This window comes from Neltuma alba, unplaced genomic scaffold, assembly GCF_004799145.2.
Source record: "Neltuma alba isolate B1F8T4 unplaced genomic scaffold, ASM479914v2 tig00011960_pilon, whole genome shotgun sequence".
In the NCBI taxonomy this organism is placed as follows: domain Eukaryota; kingdom Viridiplantae; phylum Streptophyta; class Magnoliopsida; order Fabales; family Fabaceae; genus Neltuma; species Neltuma alba.
The window spans coordinates 22,336-43,863 of NW_021636538.1; the positions used below are offsets into that span (position 1 = coordinate 22,336).

At 37.4% G+C, this 21,528-nt stretch overlaps 5 protein-coding genes across 5 annotated transcripts; all 5 read left to right on the plus strand.

Moving 5' to 3' along the window:
• The first annotated feature begins 2,578 nt into the window (after window positions 1-2,578).
• Window positions 2,579-3,944, plus strand: LOC114719970 (UPF0481 protein At3g47200-like). Its single transcript, XM_028905553.1, has one exon. The coding sequence runs from the start codon at window positions 2,579-2,581 to the stop codon at window positions 3,911-3,913; it is 1,335 nt and encodes a 444-aa protein (XP_028761386.1). The 3' UTR covers window positions 3,914-3,944.
• A 3,968-nt stretch (window positions 3,945-7,912) lies between these two features.
• LOC114719971 (UPF0481 protein At3g47200-like) lies at window positions 7,913-9,454 on the plus strand. The gene has a single exon (XM_028905554.1). It carries the CDS (start codon window positions 7,913-7,915, stop codon window positions 9,452-9,454), a length of 1,542 nt encoding a protein of 513 aa, XP_028761387.1.
• A 1,317-nt stretch (window positions 9,455-10,771) lies between these two features.
• LOC114719954 (NADH--cytochrome b5 reductase 1) lies at window positions 10,772-13,368 on the plus strand. The gene is made up of 9 exons (XM_028905532.1): window positions 10,772-10,958; window positions 11,600-11,741; window positions 11,956-12,046; window positions 12,155-12,232; window positions 12,329-12,409; window positions 12,521-12,610; window positions 12,695-12,760; window positions 12,865-12,951; window positions 13,047-13,368. The coding sequence occupies exons 1-9, from the start codon at window positions 10,850-10,852 to the stop codon at window positions 13,137-13,139; spliced, it is 837 nt and encodes a 278-aa protein (XP_028761365.1). The 5' UTR covers window positions 10,772-10,849; the 3' UTR covers window positions 13,140-13,368.
• Window positions 13,369-14,741: 1,373 nt separating this feature from the next.
• LOC114719967 (probable arabinosyltransferase ARAD1) lies at window positions 14,742-17,018 on the plus strand. Its single transcript, XM_028905550.1, has 2 exons — window positions 14,742-15,814; window positions 16,218-17,018. The coding sequence occupies exons 1-2, from the start codon at window positions 14,801-14,803 to the stop codon at window positions 16,770-16,772; spliced, it is 1,569 nt and encodes a 522-aa protein (XP_028761383.1). The 5' UTR covers window positions 14,742-14,800; the 3' UTR covers window positions 16,773-17,018.
• A 749-nt stretch (window positions 17,019-17,767) lies between these two features.
• Window positions 17,768-21,528, plus strand: LOC114719945 (S-sulfo-L-cysteine synthase (O-acetyl-L-serine-dependent), chloroplastic). The gene is made up of 11 exons (XM_028905521.1): window positions 17,768-17,986; window positions 18,343-18,452; window positions 18,645-18,702; window positions 18,853-19,116; window positions 19,276-19,413; window positions 19,519-19,570; window positions 19,701-19,750; window positions 20,232-20,291; window positions 20,503-20,583; window positions 20,941-21,127; window positions 21,219-21,528. Exons 1-10 carry the CDS (start codon window positions 17,768-17,770, stop codon window positions 21,019-21,021), a joined length of 1,113 nt encoding a protein of 370 aa, XP_028761354.1. The 3' UTR covers window positions 21,022-21,127; window positions 21,219-21,528.

The window sequence follows — 21,528 nt, forward strand, 5'->3', positions numbered from 1 at the left end:
ATCTGTACATCACAGAGGGCAGATGCTAGCTTCAACATTATATATGGTTTTTAAATTAACATTAAACATTAATGTTTGACATGGGTCCATTAATATATGCCAAACTTGAAATATCCACAAAGATGGCTACTTCAACCTTTTTATCCACAGATTATTTTAATGTAGGAGTAAACAGTAGTTTTCTCCATAAACTGATTAAATTCCGAGACTTATATAGCTTGCTGCCCATAATGTAGTGTCATTATAACTACTTGTGCGCATATATATATATATATATATATATATATATATATATTGCTTCCGCCATCAAAAAGTAAGATGCGAGCAAGACCAACAGACACGCTGCCTTCTTTATGCGTGACTAGTATAAGCACACATTCACTGGATATAATCCATGACCCATGTAGCATTATTTGAAACTTTTAAACAATCATATGTGAAAACATTAAAGAATGTTTAACGCGGGTCCATTAAACACAAAAGATGACGGCGTAGAGCATGTCTGATTCAACTAATTAGTTCCTTCAACACTACTCAATCGGGAATTATACTAAACTTGAAATATCTGCAAAGCTATTTCATCCTTTTTATCCACAGATTATTTAAATGCAAGCGCCTAATTACAGTAGCTTCCACTATAAACAGATAATTAAATTCTGGGACTTGATGCCCGTACAGAGAAGAGTGTGTGTGTGTGTGTGATACAAAGACCTTCCCTTGGGGTATCCACATTCCCAAATACGATGGATGAAGATCGGCTTGCGCAATTACAGAGGCCATGCCAAATATCACGAAGTGAATACCCCTAGATATAAAGGGTGGCACATCATCTGAGGAACCGAAATGCTTAATGAGAGTAGTTATATTCGTTTATTATTTTTAATTTAGGAACGAAACGACACCTACCATATAAAAAATATTAACTCCTTTCATTTTATTAATTTTTAACACATCAACTTATTTAAACCCACTTTTCTTAGGATCCATTTTATTATGCTCCTTCCAATCCCATTCAATTATAAGGAACTTAAAGCAGCGGTCTTATAGCCCTTTTTATTGGGTACTATATTAATTATTTATTATAATTTTTTCCTTTTACCCCAATAGGAAAGCAAGACATTTATTTAAAAACGTATTTAATTAATTTTTTTTTTGCTGAACGTATTTAATTAATATGATTGAACTAGAAAGCTTATCTAGTTTTTAAATATCATTAATGAGTTTTAAGATTTGTATTCTGAAAAAAAAATACTGGAATTGATTATTTCTTAATGAAGTATATAGGATGAGGGAGTACCATTCATATTTTCGTGCTTGTATCTGGCAGCGCTTATTTTGTCCTGTCAACGCCGTTTTTACCATTCGGTACATCTCTTCCTCTCCTACTTGTGCAAATGGTAAAAATGTTTCAATAACTTTACTCATATAATCTGAACGCATGGTTAGATTCCGAAGTGATTGTCTTGAAGTATAAAATGAAGAAGTAATGTAGGAGAAATACTGGTCACCAACAGGGATTACAGTTTTTAATTTACTTCTTTCAAGTAAGCTATTAATTAATGGAAATACTTCTGCAATTAGATTGGGCCACTTCAAGTGGCTTGACATCAAGTCGTGAATTAATTTGAGCATTATGTTGATCATTCTCCCAATAAATAGGACTCAGTGATGAATAATTGATTATTTAATTTTGGGCGCCGAGTTTGGAAGCTGTCAATAATAAGGAAAATGCGAGTTAATATATATGCTGGAATGAAGACGGAACTTTCTTCACTTTCCTAATATCGTTTCTAATTCCCCCTTATTTCGTGTGTGCTGGCTTGAATACATGTCTTGTTTCAGGTAAAAAGAGAAAGAATAAATGTCTTTTTGAATGAAATTTTCCAGCTAAATTGTACTTTCTAATTAAATAGATTTACCTGGAGAATGGATAACTGAAGACCAAATCAAAAAAGAAAACGTTACTGCAACATTTAAAAAAAAAAAAAACTCAAACTTAATTGGCCCAATTTCAGTCCCTTCCTATGAGCGCCCCTACTTATTTTACAAAATTTTGTAGTAGTAATAATAATAATAATAAAAGCAACAAAAGAAAAAACTCGTTTTGCTTCAGTAATTAAATTATAATATGCCGCGGAAACTGATGAATCATTCCTCCATCATATTTTCTTATCCTTATCAGCTGGTAAATCAAAGGATCATTAAGCATGCATTTCTATATATGCCGATACATAATCTCGTTCACATCCTTCGTTAAATCTGTATTCTATATTTTGTCCAAGCTGATCGATCTGTAAATCAGAGCGCACAGATGCTAGCTTCAGCATCAGTTTGTAAACAAACATTGAAGAATGTTTGACATGGGTCCCTTAATACAATATAGCAACTATATATATGCCAAACTTGAAATATCCGCAAAGCTAATTCCTCCTTTTTATCCAGAGATTATTTTAATGTAAGCGTAGACAGTTGTTTCCGCCATAAACTGATTAAATTCTGAGACTTGATGCCCATGTAGCTAGTTTTCATATGTGTGTGTGTGTGTGTCATACAAAAAGTAAGGACCTTCGCTTTGGAAATGAGAGTTGCCGAGAGACCCACATTCTCAGATCTCAGTGCCATGGATGAAGATCTGTTTGAGCAGCTAGCACGCCCATGCCGAGTATCGCGAAGTGCGCGTCCCAAGGTACAAAAGGTGGCATATCCTCTGAGAAATCGAAAAGATTTCACCAAGCACTGCTGTCCTAGGATGCTGTCACTGGGTCCCATTCACCACGGGGAATCCCATCTGGAGTTAGGAGAGAGGTACAAGCTCATGTGGGCGTCCATGTATGTCCAAGAAGATCGAGAAAGGGCCCGATATCTTCATGGAAAGATCGCAGAGAACATCGAGGAACTGCAGAATCTATACACCGAAGATGCGATCGGTCCCTTTAACGACCAACAACTGGTGCGGATGTTGTTTTTGGATGGTTGTGCTCTCCTTCAAATCTTAAAGCATCCTGCAGACCCGGAACGACTCAATGCCAAGGTTGACCAGCTTGTTCTTGTTCACCGAGATGCGCTGTTGTTAGAGAACCAACTTCCCTTCCGAGTGCTCCAGCTTTTAAGTGACGTCCCCGACCCTGAACTCCTCAAAGACATGCACGAATTCCTTCGCTATCATCATTTGTCACGGGGAAAACGTGGTCAGAATCGAGCCGAGGGCGATTCTCATCATCAATGCGTAATTGACGTCACCGTCCCTGCTCCGGCTCATCTTCTTGATCTACTACGGAATGTGGTGGCTGGACTCCCTCCTGCTCAAGAGAAACGGGTGGTGCAAAGTGGCACGACAACAGTGCAAAGTGGCACGACAACATACAGGAATTTGAAAGAGCTGACTGCAGCAGGGATTGAAGTGAAAAGGAGCGAGTCAGAGTGCCCCTTCCACATCACTTTCTCCCCCCGCTGTTTGTGCGGAGAACTCAGAGTGCCAGGGTTAGTGGTGGACGGCACAACTGCTTCAACATTCCTGAACTTGATGGCGTACGAGGCGTGCCCAGATTTCGAGAACAACTACGAGATAAGCTCGTACGTAGAATTTCTGGACTCACTGATCGACCACCCGGACGATGTGAAGGTGCTGAGGAAGGCCCAGGTTCTGCACAACGCCCTCGGCAGTGACGAGGAAGTGGCCGAACTGTTTAACAACATAAGCACTGACGTGGTGCCTAACGCCGCAATATATGAGTCTCTTAGACGTGACATAGAAAAGCATTACCGGCAGAAACACAAGACCTGGTTCGCTCTAGCGAAGACTAAATATTTCAGCAACCCTTGGTCCTTCATTGCCTTGATTGCTGCTTGTGTGGGTCTTCTTCTCGTTTCTTTCCAAACCTATTTCACTGTTTTCCCCCGCCGTTCTAGTTAGACCCCCCCCCCCATGGCAATAAAAAGGACCTACTCCCCCCGTTCACCACTTCTAGCTAGTATATTAAGTAGGTACATAAAATTTATTGTGTGTGCTCAACCTTTTTATACTTGCATTGGCGTTTTTATATTTGATCAAACAGCTTTTAATTGGAGTGATTGTATTCTTTTCATGTAATCGGAGTGATTGTATTCTTTTCATTGGGGGCACTCGCATTGTCTCGTTTGCATATTTACTCTGTTGCGGCAGACTACCGAGTTAGCGCGTATTTGGTATAGCATTTGGAGGGGTGAACACGCATTGCACAATGTGAAACGTAAGTTAGGAAGAAATTAGATCTGAAGGTTAGAGATGTTTGGACGGGCGTGAGGAGTAAATAGGTTTATGCTTTAAATTGACTTTTTTTCTACCGCTTCATAAAATAGCTTTTAATATGGTTTGGTTGAGTGGAATTTTTTCTTTTAATATATTGGTCATCAACATTATCTTGGTCATTAACTCCCTGCAAGTTATATACGGAGGAGATTAATTTCTACAAGTATATAACTTGCTGGGATTTGATGACCAATATAATGTTGATTTGGATTTTGTCAACTGAGAAAAGAAATTGGCCAATTTTTTACTTTGATGGGTCTTAATTTTATTTTATTTTATATTTCTTTGCTTATTTGAGAATAAATAATTGAGTTACCTTAAAAATTAAAATTAAGAAAATTCCCCCAGAAGTAAGGCAAATAGGAAACATCGATGAAAGCCGAAAAGAGGGAAATAAAGAAGGAAACCATGTGCGCCTCGGCAACTGGTCAGAAAGTGGGTATTCAGACCAGTGCCCCTCCAATGGACGTTGAATGATGATTCGTTTCTACCTATTTATTCTTAAATATAAAACTCATTTTACAGTGTAATTTAAAATGAGTCTTATATTTAGGATTGGAGGAGTATCTTATTTATAAGATTAAAATTTAAAAAAAGACATAATCTATTTTATAAATTTTAATTTAGGTTTGTCTTATATTTAAAGTCTTTTTTTAATATTGTTCTTAATTATTTATTTCTTATCACATTTTCTAACACATTCTCTTTTATCTTTTTTCTCATTTATTATGAGGATATATTTAAAAAAAAATTATATTTTTAACCTATTTAATGTTTTTAACTAATTATTCATTATTTATGAATTAATTATTTGAAGTTTATAATGAACGATATACTACGTAATATAAGGAAGTATAATATTTTTAACCTACTGAATGGAATTTATTCTTTGCCGACTATATTCCGAAGGAGATTAGGATCCCTACTTTCAACAGAGTAGATTACTTGTCCCTCGCCGAATAAAAATAAAAGACCAATATAAGGAACATGCCTTCAGGTGTAGCAACCACAAACTCACCGAACTAGAGTGCATGACCAACTTTTGAAAGCTGTCGATCAGCTCGCTCTGACTTTCCAAAGTTCTGGGGACTAATTAACCACATGCTCATGATTCAGCAGGCAGAAGATTGATTATGATAGCAGGTTGATGTGATGAGAGAGCCACTGGGGAAGGTAAAAGCTAACGTGAGGCATTAATTAATTATCAGTGTTTGGCTCTCATACTGTTTTAAGCTTCCTTTTTTTTTTTTTTTGGCCCCGCATGACGTGCCATGTAACTAGTTGATGAGTGGATCGAAGGAACGACATCAGAAGCAGCATGGGGGGGGGGGATTGGAAAGATGGGGGATTGGAAGGAGGACGAAGATGGAAGTTGAGACGAGAGTTAACTAGGAGTGGAGTGCGTGTAAATAGACTATTTAAGATGCATGTTTCTAACCACTTCTGTGATAAATAATGCAGCTATTTATACAACTTATATATTTTATATTGAAGATTACTTAAGATGCATTCTGATCAGTTTGTAATAAATAAGAATGCTAAAGTATACATTTAATCCTTTAATTTTATTTAAAATTTTGATTGGATCCCTTAACTTTAAATGTATACTTTTGGTCTCTTAATCTTGAAATCGTTAGGCTTAAATGATGATTTTTTAATATAATCATGATTTTTTAAAAAATTAGACTCAATATGTTAGCGTTTAAAAATATTTTATTAACATTAAAGATTCAATATCATGGTTTTTTGTTAACATGTTTAGGATCAAAAGTCTAAAATTATATTTTTTAAAGTTAAGGGATCAAATTAAAACCCTATATAAAGTTGAAGAACTAAATATATACTTTAACCTAAATAAGAACGTAAGCGGCTGCACTTATATAGGATTGATCGGTTTAAATTTATTAGATGTTTTAAAAATACTTTTGATATCTATTTTGCTCATTTTATTAAAAAAAATGGAAGAAAAGATAAAATAAGATATTTTTTTAGAAATTTTATTTAGAAATAAAAATAATTAACAAGAAAGTAGGAAATAATATATCTTTTAGTATTTTAATTTAGTTTATTTATAATCACAGAAGTATCAAACTTTTTTAAGGATGTATTTAATATTAGCGAAACACTACAAAAAAACATGCTTTTAGCGACGGAATTTAGTGACGGAATTAGCGACGGGAAATTCCATAAGTATATACATAATGATGACATGAATGATGACGATATCTTCATTACCACCAACTCCATAAGTATATCAATTTATTTTATAATTAAAAATGTTTTTAAATCATTATATTCTTAATTGTTATAATATAAATTTTGTAAGATTATAATTTAAAATAACGAAATTTAAAATTAGTGACGGATTTGCGACGGAATTGCGACAGAATAGAATTAGTGACGGAATTAGTGACAAAAACTTCTATGACAAACAATTTAGCGACGGAAATTTCCGACGGAAAAAATTCCGTCGCTAAATATTTACTGACGGATTTTCCGACGGATTAGCGACAAAATTTAGTGACGGACATAAATTCTGTCGCAAATCCGTTGCTAATATTAGTGACGGAAAAATTCCGTCGCTAATCTATCGAAAAAATTAGCGACGGAATTTCCGTCGCAATTCCGTCAGAAATTAGCGACGGAATTTGTTTCCTTCAGAAATTACGTCGCTAATCAGCTGTTTTTTTTGTAGTGAAATAAGAAACTTATTTAATTTTTAAATGGATTTAATAATTTTAAAGATTTTTTTTACTATAATGAAAACTGCTGGAACATGTGTTTCTGGATACTGGATAGATCTATTTGATCAAAAATTATTCCGCCATGCCAAAGGGGGGCTCGAGAGCTATATATACAGTTATGCAATCGTGGCTGCTGCTGGATGCCCTAATAATCAGTGTTCATTCGTTCTGCAACAACGAGACAACAGCGGAAAAAAAGGGTAAAGAACCTCGTTTTGGTTTATCATAAAAGAACCTCGTTTTGCCTCAATAAATTATAATATACCGCAGAAACTGATACTGTGATACATCATTCGTCCTTTCACTTACTTCGCTTGTCTTAGTTAGCAGGGAAAGCAATTAAGCATTGGTCCTTTCAGCATTATTATATGTAGTTTTTAAATTAACATTAAAGAATGTTTGACATATAGGGGTCCATCAATACAATATTACAGCAACTACGTGCGCCAAACTTGAGGTATCTGCAAAGCTGTACTGGCTACTTCGTTCTTTTTATCCTGAGATTATTTTAATAATATCTACGCGTAAACAGTAGTGTTCTCCTTAAACAGATTAAATTCAGAGACTTAGCTTGATGCCCATATATAGTATAAAATGTAATGTTCATTATATGCATCGCATTGTACTCTTACCTTTTTTCTTTTTTTCTTTTTTTAAAATACTTCCGCATATATCTATTGCTTCTGCCATGAAAAAGTAAGATGCGAGCTGACCAAGACCAACAAACATTCTGCCTGCTTTATGTGTAACTAATTAATTAAGCACAAATTCAGTGGACAGAATAATCCATGACCAACGTAACGTTATTGGATACTTCTGAACAATTATATGAAAAAAAATATTAGAGAATGTTTATCATGGGTCCAGTAAACACAAAAAGATGACGGCGGATCGAAAAGATGACGGCAGCATCAACACTCAATCGGGAATTTGTGCCAAACTTGAGATATCTGCAAAGCTACTTCGTCCTTTTCCATCCACATATTATTTAAATGCAAGCATTAACGGTAGTTTGCATCATGAACTGATTAAATTATTTAGAGTTGATGCCTATATATGTAGTGTTCATAGACATATATCACACGAAGACCTTCCCATGAGGGCATCCACATTCTCAAATCGATCGCAGTATGCCATGAATCAAGATCTGCTTGCGCAGCTACAAAACCCACCCAACATGTCACGACGTGAATACCCCAAGATACAACGGGTGGCACATCATCTGAGGAATAGAAAAGATTTTGCCGAGTACTACTCTCCTAGGATGATGTCACTGGGTCCCATTCACCACGGCGCAACCCATCTGGAGTTAGGAGAGAAGTACAAACTTATGTGGGCATCCATGTATATCGGAGGAGACCCACAAAGGGCCCAACTTCTGCATCGAAAGATCGCAGAAAACATCGAGGAACTCAAGAATCTGTACAATAAAGATGCGATCGATCACCTTAGCAACGAAGAACTGGTGCAGGTGTTGTTTTTGGATGGTTGCGCTCTGCTTGAAATCTTAAAGCATCCAGACATCTTGAACCCGGAACCCCTCAATGCCAAGGTTGACCAGCTCGCTCTTGTTCGCCAAGATGCGCTTTTGTTAGAGAACCAACTTCCCTTCCGAGTGCTCCAGCTTTTAAGTGATGAGGTCCCCGGCACTAAGCAGTCTGAGCTCCTCAAACAGATGGGCAACTTCCTTCGTTGTCATCATTTTTCACAAGTAAAACCTGGTCAGAATCAAGCCGAAGGTGATTCTTGTCAACAATCTGTAGTAATTGACACCGTCCCTGCTCATCTTCTTGATCTGCTGCGGACGACTGTGGTGACTGGCTTTCGTCATGATCAAAAGAAACTGATCGCGAAAAGTGGCACGATAACGTACAGGAATTTGAAAGAGCTGAGAGCAGCTGGGATTCAAGTGAAAAGGAGCGAGTCAGATTGCCCCACCCATATCACTTTCTCCTCTGGTTGGATAAGTGGAGAACTGAGACTTCCAGAGATTGTGGTGGACGACACAACTGCTTCAATATACCTGAACTTGATGGCGTACGAGGTGTGCCCAGATTTCGAGAACAACTACGAGATAAGCTCGTACGTAGAATTTCTGGACTCACTGATCGACCACCCGGACGATGTGAAGGAGCTGAGGAAGGCCAATGTTCTGCACAACGCCCTCGGCAGTGACGAGAAAGTGGCCGACCTGTTTAACAACATAAGCACCGACGTGGTGCCCAACGCCGCAATATATGCGTCTCTCAGAGAAGAAATCGAACAGCATTACCGGCAGAGACAAAAGACCTGGTTCGCTCTGGCTAAGGCTAAATATTTCAGCAACCCTTGGTCCATCATTGCCTTGATTGCTGCTTCTGTGGCTCTTCTTCTCGCTTCTTTCCAGACTTACTTCGCTGTTTTCCCCCGCCATTCTAGTTAGGATCCCCCATCGCGATAATAAGAATCTGCACCCTCCTTTCACCACATCTAGCATATTAAGTACGTACGTAGAAATTTATCGGTGTGTACGTAGGTAAAATTTTTTATACAGTTGCATTGGCGTGATTATATTTGATCAAACAGCTTTTGATTGGAGTGATGATTGTATTCTTTTCTTTCCTTATTTGAGAATTAAAAATTAAAAATAAGAAAGTTCCTCCCGTAGTAAGAAACATAGGAAACATCGACGAAAGCCGTAAACAGGGAGAAAGAGAGGAAACCATGTGCGCCTCGGGAATTGGTTGGAAACTTGGATTTCTGAAACCAGGTGCCACGCCAATATTGCAGGTTAATTAAATGTTGATTTGATTATAAAATAATATAATAGGAGTACATAAGAAAACAACAATTTCAGAGTAACTAAAACACCAATCTTTTGTGTCACTAAAGTTATTTAAAATTAATAAAAATATTAATTAATCTTAATCAAATGAGATTGTACATCATGTCATTTTTGATGTGATAAAATGAGAATATCTCTTCCATATTATATGTGGAAAAAAGCTTTACTTAAAATATGACTCCTAATTTTGGGCCCAAAAAAATTCCAATAACTCTCGTCATTTACAGCCGTCACATGCTGATCCCCGACCCAATATAAAACATGATGTCAAAACTCTATCTCTTTTATGAGCAGCACTACTTATTGGTGTTGATAAGCTTTTTCCTCTACTTATAAACGTTTTGACATATATAAACACCCAAATGCATTTTAAGACTAAAAATCCATTTCAAATGTTAAAAGAAATTAGACTGCGTGTTTATACTCTAAAATAATTTTTTAAATAAATAAAATTAGTTATGACTTAGTAATAATAGTGCAACTATGCAGATATAAATACATAGACTATGCAATTGCAACTTACTAATACAATTAATTATAAATTGTAGATATTATATATATTTGAATTTGAATGGTTGGTGATACCCCCAAAGCATTGATATATACTCTGCTGAAAAAAATAAAGAAAAGATTTGAGTAATTTAAAAAGGTCAAATGGAATCATGAATATGCCAATATACAGTTTGTGGATTAATGAATGAATTGATAGAGGCCACGGGGTTGGTAGTTGCACCAGATCCTGCTGCGTCACTTAACCTCTGCCTCCAAGTCTACATCCTCCTATCTTTGCACCTACCACCTCTCTTCTTCTGCCATTCATCATTCCCCCCCCCCCCCCTTCTATTTTACCCTTTTTATATTTATACTCTGCTTTCCTCTCCGCCATATTAATTTCCAACTGCTGGTCATGTTCAAGTTTGGCACTTCCGCTCAGGCCCACCCACCCCATTGAACCTCATAGAATCCCAATCCAACATTTGAAGGAACCGGAGCATGGAGTTCTTACAGACACAGGAGAATCAATTACTTGTGGGTGTGGCTGTCTCTGTCGCAGCCATTGGCGTCGCCGCTTTCTATCTCTATTCTTCCGGGAAGAACAGAGGTCTGACTCTTTCACTTCGTGTTTTGGCCTGTTTAAATTTCTTTGCTTCTTTCGTCATGAGGAATGATAGTGTCAATGACGCCTGGACGCTCAAATCTGGATTTTAGATCCTTTTCTTTGAAATCTGATCCACTTGTTTTAGATGGTCCTTCAACCCATTTCAGATTATTATTAGTATTGGTACTTATGAGATGCTGAACCATTGTTTGTTAGAGGAGAACTTTTCTCCGGATGGTTACTTACGTTTATTTCATTTATTCCCTGTTTATTGGTCTGAACAATTGTAAATGAGCTATCCTGTTGTTCTGGAGTTGACGATGGTTTTTGGCGGCTCATTTCGTCCTATTGCTTTGGAAATGCCGAAAGCAAAGCTACCGTTTTCACTTTTCTCTAGAGAGAGAATGATCTACTATTCACATCAATCTTTGCTTCACCCTTGAAAGGTTGTAACAAAAAGAAGACTTTGATCGCAATTCCATCTAGGAATTATAATTAAAGTGAAGCTTGATGTTAACTGGAGATATTATAAAAACTTAAGGAACTAAGTCTCGAGCTTGACTGAATTTCTTACGACAATCTTTCTTGGAATGGTATCTACGTGGACTTGTTTTACCCACATCTTGCTGCCCACATGGTTATAGGTTGCTTGGACCCAGAGAAGTTCAAGGAGTTTAAGCTTGTTAAGCGCCTACAGCTGAGCCATAATGTGGCAAAGTTCACCTTCGCACTACCAACGCCTACTTCAGTTTTGGGTCTTCCAATTGGGCAACACATAAGTTGCAGGTTCTGTTTCTCGATTTCCTTATGCTTTGTGGTTCAAATCAGTTTAGTTTGTATTTGTTCTAGAGTTATTTGCTACGCACTGATGCTGACAAAGAACAGATTAGAAATGTGTCGGATAAATATGAAAATACTAAAGGAGAAACCAAGGAAAGTTCCATTTAGCATCTCTTTCACTGTTTTGTCCTTAAACATAACGAAGCAGTTTTTCAAACAGGGGTAAGGATAGCCAAGGTGAAGAGGTTATCAAAGCATATACACCTACTACTTTGGATTCCGATGTTGGACATTTTGAACTAGTTATAAAGGTATGCTTATCCAGAACCTGTCTCTAATGATTTAAATTGAGTGAGCTGATCTTTTTATTATTCTTACTCTGTCCCTTAACATTTGGCTGTTTATCTTCTGATGATTAGATGTACCCACAAGGAAGGATGTCTCACCATTTCCGTGAGATGCGTGTTGGTGATTATCTTTCTGTCAAAGGGCCCAAGGTATGTATGTTAATAGCACACACTGAACTTGATAATGCAAATAAAGTCTCTCTCATATGGATATTTGGGTTAGCTAAGACGTAATGCTGCTACCAGGGACGTTTTAGGTATCAACCTGGTGAGGTTAGAGCGTTTGGGATGCTTGCTGGAGGGTCTGGAATCACTCCAATGTTCCAAGTACTTCTCTGTTTAACGCACACAATGCTTGTTTACTCATCATTGAGAAGGTCATGTCTTTGAGAGAGTTATATGTATTAATATATTATTTCTATCTCTTGGCTGCTCAAGGTTGCTAGGGCCATCCTAGAAAACCCAACAGACAACACCAAGGTGCATCTTATCTATGCCAATGTCACATATGAAGACATTCTTTTGAAGGTAACAAGCATTCCTCTTTTTGTCACCCAATGACAATCTTGACGCTTGTCATTAATAGCGATCTGCATATTTATATATATGCAGGAAGAACTGGACCGTCTCGCTGCTAACTATCCTGGTCGTTTCAAAGTATATTATGTCCTAAATCAGGTTAGGTTTCTAACTTGCCATAGCATTTTGAAGAGAATTGAAGTTTTCATCTTTGATTGACGTGATAGTCTAACCTGAATGATGAAATGATTTGATCTGTGCAGCCTCCGGAAGGATGGGATGGTGGTGTTGGATTTGTATCAAAAGAGATGATTCAAGCGCACTGTCCTCCTCCTGCACATGATATTAAGGTAGGCAATCCTCCAAGCTATCTCTTTAGATGGCCTCTTCATGTTATCATAAAAGGAGGGTTACTGATTAAAAGGATTGTTCATGAAATTTGCAGATACTGAGGTGTGGCCCACCACCCATGAACAAGGCTATGGCTGCTCACCTTGACGCCCTTGGATATGACCCTGATATGCAGTTCCAGTTCTGATTTCTTTTTTCTTTTGTCATTCTATTGATGGCCGGGGGCGAAAACATTCACCATTTTTATGTTTTTCTGCGTTTTGAATTTGCGAAGCGTGGTACTGACCCTGAGAGGGCTAGAATTAGAATGTGAAATAAATGATTATCCCATGATGAGGTTTGAGACACTGAATTTGACTTGAATGTTGGTTGCACATTGAATGAGATTCGATTTGCTAGATTTTAGAAGGGTGGGAGATCCCAGGTACCAAGGAATCAATAAGGGCCCCGCACCAAAAAAAAAGAAAAAGAAGAAGAAAATCCAAGGTAAAGCATCTGCGTGAATAATAGACAATCCCGACGCGCTCTTGTTCTTGGGTTTTGGAATCCATTTAGCTGAGCATTGTGTTCCACGATAACTGAGCCATTCCAATTCCCAATCAGTATCTCAGTTTAGTGGTCTAAAATATAAGGACGCAGATCTCAATCACAGCCATAGGGAGATCTTGGATCCCTTTCCAAATTCGCTCAGGCTCACCGACTGATGTCAACACAGATGACTCAAACACCCCCCCCCAAAAAAATTTTTTTGTTGAACCATCATTCATAAATTTATTTAAAATGATTAGGCTTGGATGAACAGTTGATAAATCAGTTGATCTTCTAATGTATTCTATAAAAAAAATTGTTCTGTCAAAAGATTTTTTTTTTTTTAAAAAAAGCTTTTGCTCTGTTTGTGATCTTGGCAATAAGTTATAGATCGAGAGTGATCATTTATAATGTTGAAAGATTTTGTTTAACTTGTTTCTTGGATTTGTAAAATATTTAATTATTACATATACTTCAAAAATATTTGCTATATTTTATCAGTTTAATTTTACATGTTATATATTTATACATTACATTACATATATATTGATATCTTTGATTTGAAATAGTTTAATCTCTTCAATAAGATTGTTATTAATAAGAGAATACTTATGCACAAAAAAAAAAGCTCCACCCTAATATTTGATGTATACATTTATTAATCCTTGGAGGTTTTCTGCCGTCTCCGTATTTTAAGATTCATAACAAGCTTCTAAATTTAGCCATTACGACCACACTCATTTTTAATATGATACTACATAATTTCCATTTGCTCTTTTTAAAATATTTTTCTCTCACCCTTCCCAAAATGGGGGCCAACTAAACTAACGTTGGAGGGCAGTTGAATTTGATGTCGTGGGCTCAAGTTGATTACTGAAAAGAGAATATAATAATAAAATATATTTTCTCCAATACTGATAATGATGGAATGGCACTTAATATTATATTAGCAAAATAGAACAGCCCAGACATACTGACAAAAACGCAAAAAAAGAGCGAAAGAAGAGAGAAAAGAGCAGATATAATGTAACCCGAAAATGTGGAGCTAAAGCCATTGCCCGGGGCAGTCCGCTTCCACGGTCAGTTACACCGCTTTCCCTCGTTTCTTCCTTTCCATTTTTCTTTCCAAGAAGCTGCACATGGTTCTTCTCAACTTTCGATCGCCACTCTGTTTTCTCACTTGTTTCTTTCGTTCTCTTTTCCTTCCATTTTTCTCATTCTTCTTTCTCCTACTGCATTCTGATTTCTCCTTTCTTCTTTTCTTTTTTAAATCGCATTTTGTCGTCTTTTTTTTTGGGTGAATTCTTCTGGTTCGGCTTTATGCTCTGTTCTTTGGTTCTGGAGCCCCTCGTTCTCGTAGCTATTCTGCTCTTTCTTGGCCTTCAAATCTGGGATTTACGTGCGGGGATTCTATCTCGTTCCACCCGATTCTATGCATTCAATTTTTTATGTTGTACAATGGCGGATAGGCATTTGTCTTCTATCAAGTTTATGTCTCGGAGGTCATTATCTTGTTTCTTTATTATGATCTCAATCCTCTTCGTTCTTTCTTGGTTCTTTGTTCTGCGTTCCACGGGGCGTGCTCAGTTCGCGGGATTACCCAATCCAAAGCATTTTTCCACCGTTGATGATTCAAATTCTCTCGCTCAGATCCAACATACAAAAACCTCATTCGGAAGCCAAACATGCACCACCACAGATAAATCTGTTTTGAAGGTTTTCATGTATGATTTACCTCCAGAATTTCATTTTCGTCTCTTGGATTGGAAACCCAAAGGAAGTAGCGTTTGGCCTGACATCACAACTGAAATTCCAGAATATCCTGGAGGTTTGAATTTGCAACACAGTATAGAATATTGGCTCACATTGGATCTGCTGGCTTCCGAACTACCTAAACCCTCCCATGGCGGTGCTGCAATCAGAGTTCACAACGCCAGCGAAGCGGACATCATATTTGTACCGTTCTTTTCTTCTCTGAGCTACAACCGATTCGCTAAAACTAAGAAACCCTCAAAAGAGAAAAACATGAACAATGTACTACAAGACAAGTTAGTTAAGTATCTGACAGCTCAAAAGGAGTGGAAGAGGTCTGGAGGAAGGGACCACTTGATTTTGGCACACCATCCCAATAGCATGTTGGAGGCAAGAAAGCAACTATGGCCTGCCACGTTCATACTTGCAGACTTTGGGAGATATCCTCCAAACATAGCCAATGTTCAGAAAGATGTGATTGCACCTTACAAACACCTAGTGGCATCCTATGTCGATGACTCCTCAGAATTTGATAGCCGTCCAACACTGCTTTACTTCCAAGGAGCAATTTATAGAAAAGATGTGAGTCTCCCTACCTCGTCGATTAATATCTTGTTTCTGCTCTTTCTTCTAGTTCTCCCTGAGACTTAGAGAATATGCAAGTGAGTCTGTTTTTATATTATGAACCCATTAGTAAATTCCTTACAGTTCCATAATTAGCGGGAGGGGACCATATCTATCTGCAGCACAGGAGACAATACATTATATTTTTGGGGAGGAATACAGAATTCTGATTTTATTAGTGAAAGTATAAAATACGGTAGTTAATCCGCACAGTAAAATGTTGAAGCTTGTCGGGGGAAAAGGTTCAATTTTTTTGGAAATACGCTTATGCTTTAGATCTACTCATGCCTGCCTTTTTCTGTGTCAAAATTTGCGGGTTCTTTAATAGTTGCACTTAGTTCAAGTTTCTGGTAATGCTCAGGGAGGTTTAGCTCGGCAAGAGCTATTTTATCTTCTGAAAGATGAAAAAGATGTGCATTTTTCTTTTGGAAGTGTTCAGAAGGGTGGAATCCAGAAAGCTACAGAAGGAATGTATTCGTCCAAATTCTGCCTCAACATTGCTGGTGACACCCCCTCATCAAACCGCTTATTTGATGCCATTGCTGCTCATTGTGTCCCCGTCATAATCAGTGACGAAATTGAGCTCCCATATGAAGATGTGCTTGACTACTCTGAGTTCTGCATATTTGTTCGCACAAGGGATGCTCTCAGAGAGAATTTTCTGATCAACTTCATTAGGAGTATTGGGAAACAAGAATGGACACGAATGTGGAACAAGTTGAAAGAGGTTGAACATTTCTTTGAGTATCAGTTCCCATCAAGGGAAGGAGATGCTGTCCAAATGATATGGCAGGCTGTTGCACGTAAGGTCCCGGCTCTGAAGCTCAAGTTACATTGGTCTAAGCGTTCTGCTAGATCTCCTCCTAGTACAGATAACGGATTAAAATCAATAGCCGCACCAAACAATTTTTGGTGAGAAATTGAGCCATAGGTTATGTTGTTAGAAAAGTGAAAAAGATGCATTCTTTCTGGATTTTGATTCTGATAATCACATTTTGTAACGTTGTTATAGTGAATAGTTCAACTCATGGAAGAGGATTCGAGCAATCAGCTGCAATATTTTGTTTTCCTGGGGTTTATGCAATAAATGCTCTTGCATACCATTACGTCAGTTAGATGGGCCTACTCTGAAACATTTTGATTTCTAAAATAATTTTCAAGATTCCCATGACCAACACCTAAAGGAAGCTCCTATACAAACCCCCCCCCCCCCGGGGTTTGTCCTGCGTTTGAAGTTCCAAAACATTTTCTCAGGTCCGGTCAAAGTATACACCATTACCAGTGTTCGATCACGTTCTAACGAATGTACTTGAATCTATCAAGCTCAAAATGTTTTTCTAGTATCCTATAAATTAATTAATTAACCAACTAGAATTAACATTTTCTACCAATTAAATTAATTACATCAATTTTCTAATTAAAAAACCATTATCCACATAATTAGATTAACGAAATTGTTTTGATTTCTGAAAAATTGATATATTTTGGTGCTTCGACCTTGGGACATTGTTGTTGTTGTTTTTTTTTTCCTTTAGATATTAATCTAGTTGAATTATTAATTGAGTTGAAATTGAATCGGATGCCTAGTAGACCAATAAGGTTGGATTGGTGGAAGGAGTTAGTTTCTGACAACGTGACAAATTAAAGTTTGAATCTCTAATGGGAGAGGTGTCTATGTTTAGTGCTCGACACTGTTTCGAATATGATTGTTTCTAATAGAAGATACCTATATCTAGTAAAAAATTTTTTTTTTTAAAATATACCTCGAAGTGGAGGAGAGTCAAGTAGAGCTCAAGTTCTAACCCTCGGCCCAAGGCCTGCTACAACGGCCTATATGTCCGGTTATGATGACGAGGAGTAAAACCCGCCTTAAACCCCATCTTTGTCTCCTCGAAAGCACCCTCTTCCCAGATGGCCCTTTCATCCTCACTCGCTTTTTCTCGTCCTTGTGGTATTCCGCCCCAGCCCCACCGTTTATTCCCGCTCAAAGCCCGTACCTTTCTCTTACCTGTAAATGGCGCTGTTTGTCCCCGTACCCTTCCCTCCATCATCTCCGCCAAAGCTTCGCCGGTGGTCTACTCCACTAGACAAGCGCTTGAATCCGTCAACATTGCTGAAGACGTCACCCAGGTTTTCCATCAATATCAGCTCAGTGACCCCTACTCAAAATCATTTTGGCTATGTTGTACACTTTGATGCTTGCAGTGAATTCCTCTTTTCCCACTAAATTTTCCGTTTTTATTTTCTTCAGATATGTTTCTGTGGTTCTACGACCCTTCTTGAATTATAATAACAAAACCTATTTGATGAATTATTATTAACAATACTGTTTATTGGGACATGAGCATATATGCCTATAATACTGAGCGAACCTAGTCCAGTTTATCTTCACTGGACTATAATGATGACTTATTCTATGCCCTTTTTTTTTTTTTTCACAATTGGATTTTGGTATCCTCTTTTACTATTTTTGCAAATCAATGTAGTTGATCGGAAGTACACCGATGGTGTACCTCAATAAGGTGACAGAAGGCTGTGCGGGAAATGTTGCTGCAAAACTTGAGTCTATGGAACCTTGCCGAAGTGTCAAGGACAGGTAATACTTTATGTTTAGTTATATCTTCGCCCTTTATTTGATTTGTGGTGTACTGGTGTACTTTGGATATTGAGACTTTTATTAGGCTACTATTTTGATCTTTTTATTTCACGATTTCCCTTGCAATATGTCTTGTGAAGCTTAGACTGGAGCATATCATGAATTAGTTGATTTTATTGTTCAACTTTTCAGAATTGGCTATAGCATGTTAACCGATGCTGAAGAAATTGGAGCAATCTCTCCTGGCAAGGTAAGCTGTGAATATCCAATGGTTTATCAACCGGCATGAGTTTCACTGCTCTGACTTTCCTTAAACCCATTGAACTAGGATGTTACATACATCAAGGCCGAGCTTCCAATTTTGGATTTGCTTTATCATGCTGATTCTGTATTTGTGCAGACTACTTTAGTAGAACCAACAACTGGAAATACAGGACTGGGTATTGCTTTTATTGCAGCAACGAAGGGATACAAACTTATAGTCACCATGCCTGCTTCTATAAATATTGAAAGAAGAATCCTTTTACGTGCATTTGGAGCAGAGATTGTTTTGACAGATCCCGAGAAGGGTCTGAAAGGGGCTGTTGACAAAGCTGAAGAAATCGTTCTTAGAACACCCAATGCTTACATGTTTCGGCAATTTGATAACATGACTAATGTGAAGGTTAATTCTAACCTGTCTTACATAATATCTCATTAAATGCTGTTTTATATTATGTTGAGGTTGCCTGAGTAAAAATAAAAGCACGTATTACAAATATATTATAACAGGAATTAAAATGAGTAGATACATTTTATTGAGTTTTATATGTACAAATTACAGATCCACTTCGAAACTACAGGGCCAGAGATATGGGAGGATACCATAGGTAATGTTGATGTACTGGTTGCTGGGATTGGAACTGGTGGTACTGTTACAGGAACTGGGAAATATCTCAAACTAATGAACAAAAAAATAAAGGTGTGTGCTCTTTTTCCCCTCTCTGTGGCAGAGAATAAAGAAAATGAAATTGGAAAATATATAAGTGTATCCTTTTTCTTCTTAACCATATTTTGGTTTGCTTAGGTTGTTGGTGTGGAACCTGCAGAGAGAAGTGTAATCTCAGGGGACAATCCAGGTTTGAATCGTCTTACAAGCTTTTCAATGTCAAGGTTTTTAACTTCTTTTGTCTTATAGTGCTGCTTGTTTTCATCAAATTTTAGATAGAAATTTGATTATTATTGACGATATTAGAGTTTCTGTTCCAGGTTACCTGCCAAGCATTTTAGATGTTAAATTACTTGATGAGGTTATCAAGGTAATAAAAAAATTCTTCCTCCTTGGTTATTTGCTTTGGCTTCCGGCTCATTGCTTGCCACAATAACCTGTTTTGGGCTAGTCTCTTGGCTTTGGGATTTCCATATCCTTTCGTGAAGCTTTATGCATGTAAAAAAATTTGAAAAGTTGAACCGTTCGCTTTTTCAATTAACATGCCTTGGCATTGGATAAATTTGAGTAAGATGCAAATGACCAGAAAAAAAAAATGGAGAGGTGGATTATAATTGGAGAAGGAAGCTGTAACTGTTTTGTGATTTGAAATCAGATTTTTAGAGACTGAATTTTGGGTGAGAGTTCAATTGTTGGAGTCATCAGCAGGGTTTAATTGCTATACTCGAAGCTTCATACACACAGCTCGCTAGACGCTTTTGAGTTTTGCTTGGATTTTATTCTATTTTCCATTTGAGGCACTTTATATGCATAATTGTCTTACATAGATTATCTTGATATTGAGAGCGCAGGTTACCAACGTTGAAGCTATTGAAATGGCAAGGAGATTAGCGTTGGAAGAAGGTTTACTGGTAGGCTGAAAATTCAAACATCTTGATATATACGATCCTATGTTCTGTTTTGTATGCTTTTAATTTCGTTATTATTTTTTATTTGATTGTAAACAGAAGGTGTCCGCATGTAGCTTTACAAGTGTTGTGTTTTTGTTCTAGTTTCAGAACCTGTTTAGCTTTTATTTTCAGCATGCGTGTTATATTATAATTATTTCAAACTTTGATTTAGGTCGGGATTTCTTCAGGAGCTGCTGCAGCTGCTGCCATAAGTGTAGCAAGACGGCCTGAGAATGTTGGAAAACTCATTGTAGTGAGTCCATTTCTATTTAAACAGTCTGGCTTTCTTAGGTGTTACTGGAAATACCGTAATAAGAATATATGTGTGTGCGTGTGTCTGGTGTGGAAGGGGTTTTGTGGGGCGTGTGCTTGCAGTTTTCTAACCACAACTAGCACATGCAGTTCCCAAAACCATGTCTCCCTGTACGTTAAAGTGGCTGGGTTGGTCAGAATGCTTTCATCCTGAGTTTCAGATGTTAAACTTATATTAGTTTATTTTACTCTCTACACCATGTCTCCCAAATTATGCTTTTGGATGACGCCTTTGCAGAGTATTATTCTCACGAAAAAACTCTTCATTTTAATTTTTTTTTTTAATTCTTGCATGAAGGTTATATTTCCAAGTTTTGGTGAAAGGTACATATCCACTGCTCTCTTCAATTCAATCTATGAAGAGGTTCAGAGAATGTGACAATGATGAGATATAGCCTGGCTGTATGCCATTACAAATACTTTATGGAGATTTGATGAGCTGATTTCGTGGTCGCATTAAAGAAGCTGCCTTATGCTCTGTATAGGTATGATCATATTGATGGGCGAATTTAGAATCGGTATTTTCGTTAATAACCGTCTTTTCCTATCCTCTTACACCCAAGATTTGTACATCAGATTGCTCGGAGCTGAGCTCAAACGGGATGCAAGGAGGGCTGAGTTGATGTACGATATATCTTATATGACCTTGCATTCTTTTGTTCTGTGATTTGCCATGGCCTTCCATTCGATTTGTTTTTCAACGCTTCACTTCCCTTGCCGAATCATACACGAACAATGTTCAACTCTTGTGAGATTCAATTTGTTTATTTTGCTTGTTGACCACACAATGTATAATACGTTGACATGTAAGCTCATGGGTCAATTTATAACATGGTTTGTATTGAAGAAGTTTCTAGTTACGAAGTTTTGGTGGGAAGCCTTTGAA

Excerpts from the sequence above, each read along its gene's own strand:
- LOC114719971 (XM_028905554.1), top strand. The coding sequence starts at position 7,913 with ATGACGGCGGATCGAAAAGATGACGGCAGCATCAACACTCAATCGGGA.
- LOC114719954 (XM_028905532.1), top strand. The coding sequence starts at position 10,850 with ATGGAGTTCTTACAGACACAGGAGAATCAATTACTTGTGGGTGTGGCT. Across the intron at positions 12,047-12,154 it reads ATTTTGAACTAGTTATAAAG|ATGTACCCACAAGGAAGGAT; the intron begins GTATGCTTATCC and ends TCTGATGATTAG. Across the intron at positions 12,233-12,328 it reads TTTCTGTCAAAGGGCCCAAG|GGACGTTTTAGGTATCAACC; the intron begins GTATGTATGTTA and ends TGCTGCTACCAG.
- LOC114719967 (XM_028905550.1), top strand. The coding sequence starts at position 14,801 with ATGCTCTGTTCTTTGGTTCTGGAGCCCCTCGTTCTCGTAGCTATTCTG. Across the intron at positions 15,815-16,217 it reads GAGCAATTTATAGAAAAGAT|GGAGGTTTAGCTCGGCAAGA; the intron begins GTGAGTCTCCCT and ends GGTAATGCTCAG.
- LOC114719970 (XM_028905553.1), top strand. The coding sequence starts at position 2,579 with ATGAGAGTTGCCGAGAGACCCACATTCTCAGATCTCAGTGCCATGGAT.
- LOC114719945 (XM_028905521.1), top strand. The coding sequence starts at position 17,768 with ATGGCCCTTTCATCCTCACTCGCTTTTTCTCGTCCTTGTGGTATTCCG. Across the intron at positions 18,703-18,852 it reads GAGCAATCTCTCCTGGCAAG|ACTACTTTAGTAGAACCAAC; the intron begins GTAAGCTGTGAA and ends GTATTTGTGCAG. Across the intron at positions 20,584-20,940 it reads ATGTTGGAAAACTCATTGTA|GTTATATTTCCAAGTTTTGG; the intron begins GTGAGTCCATTT and ends TCTTGCATGAAG.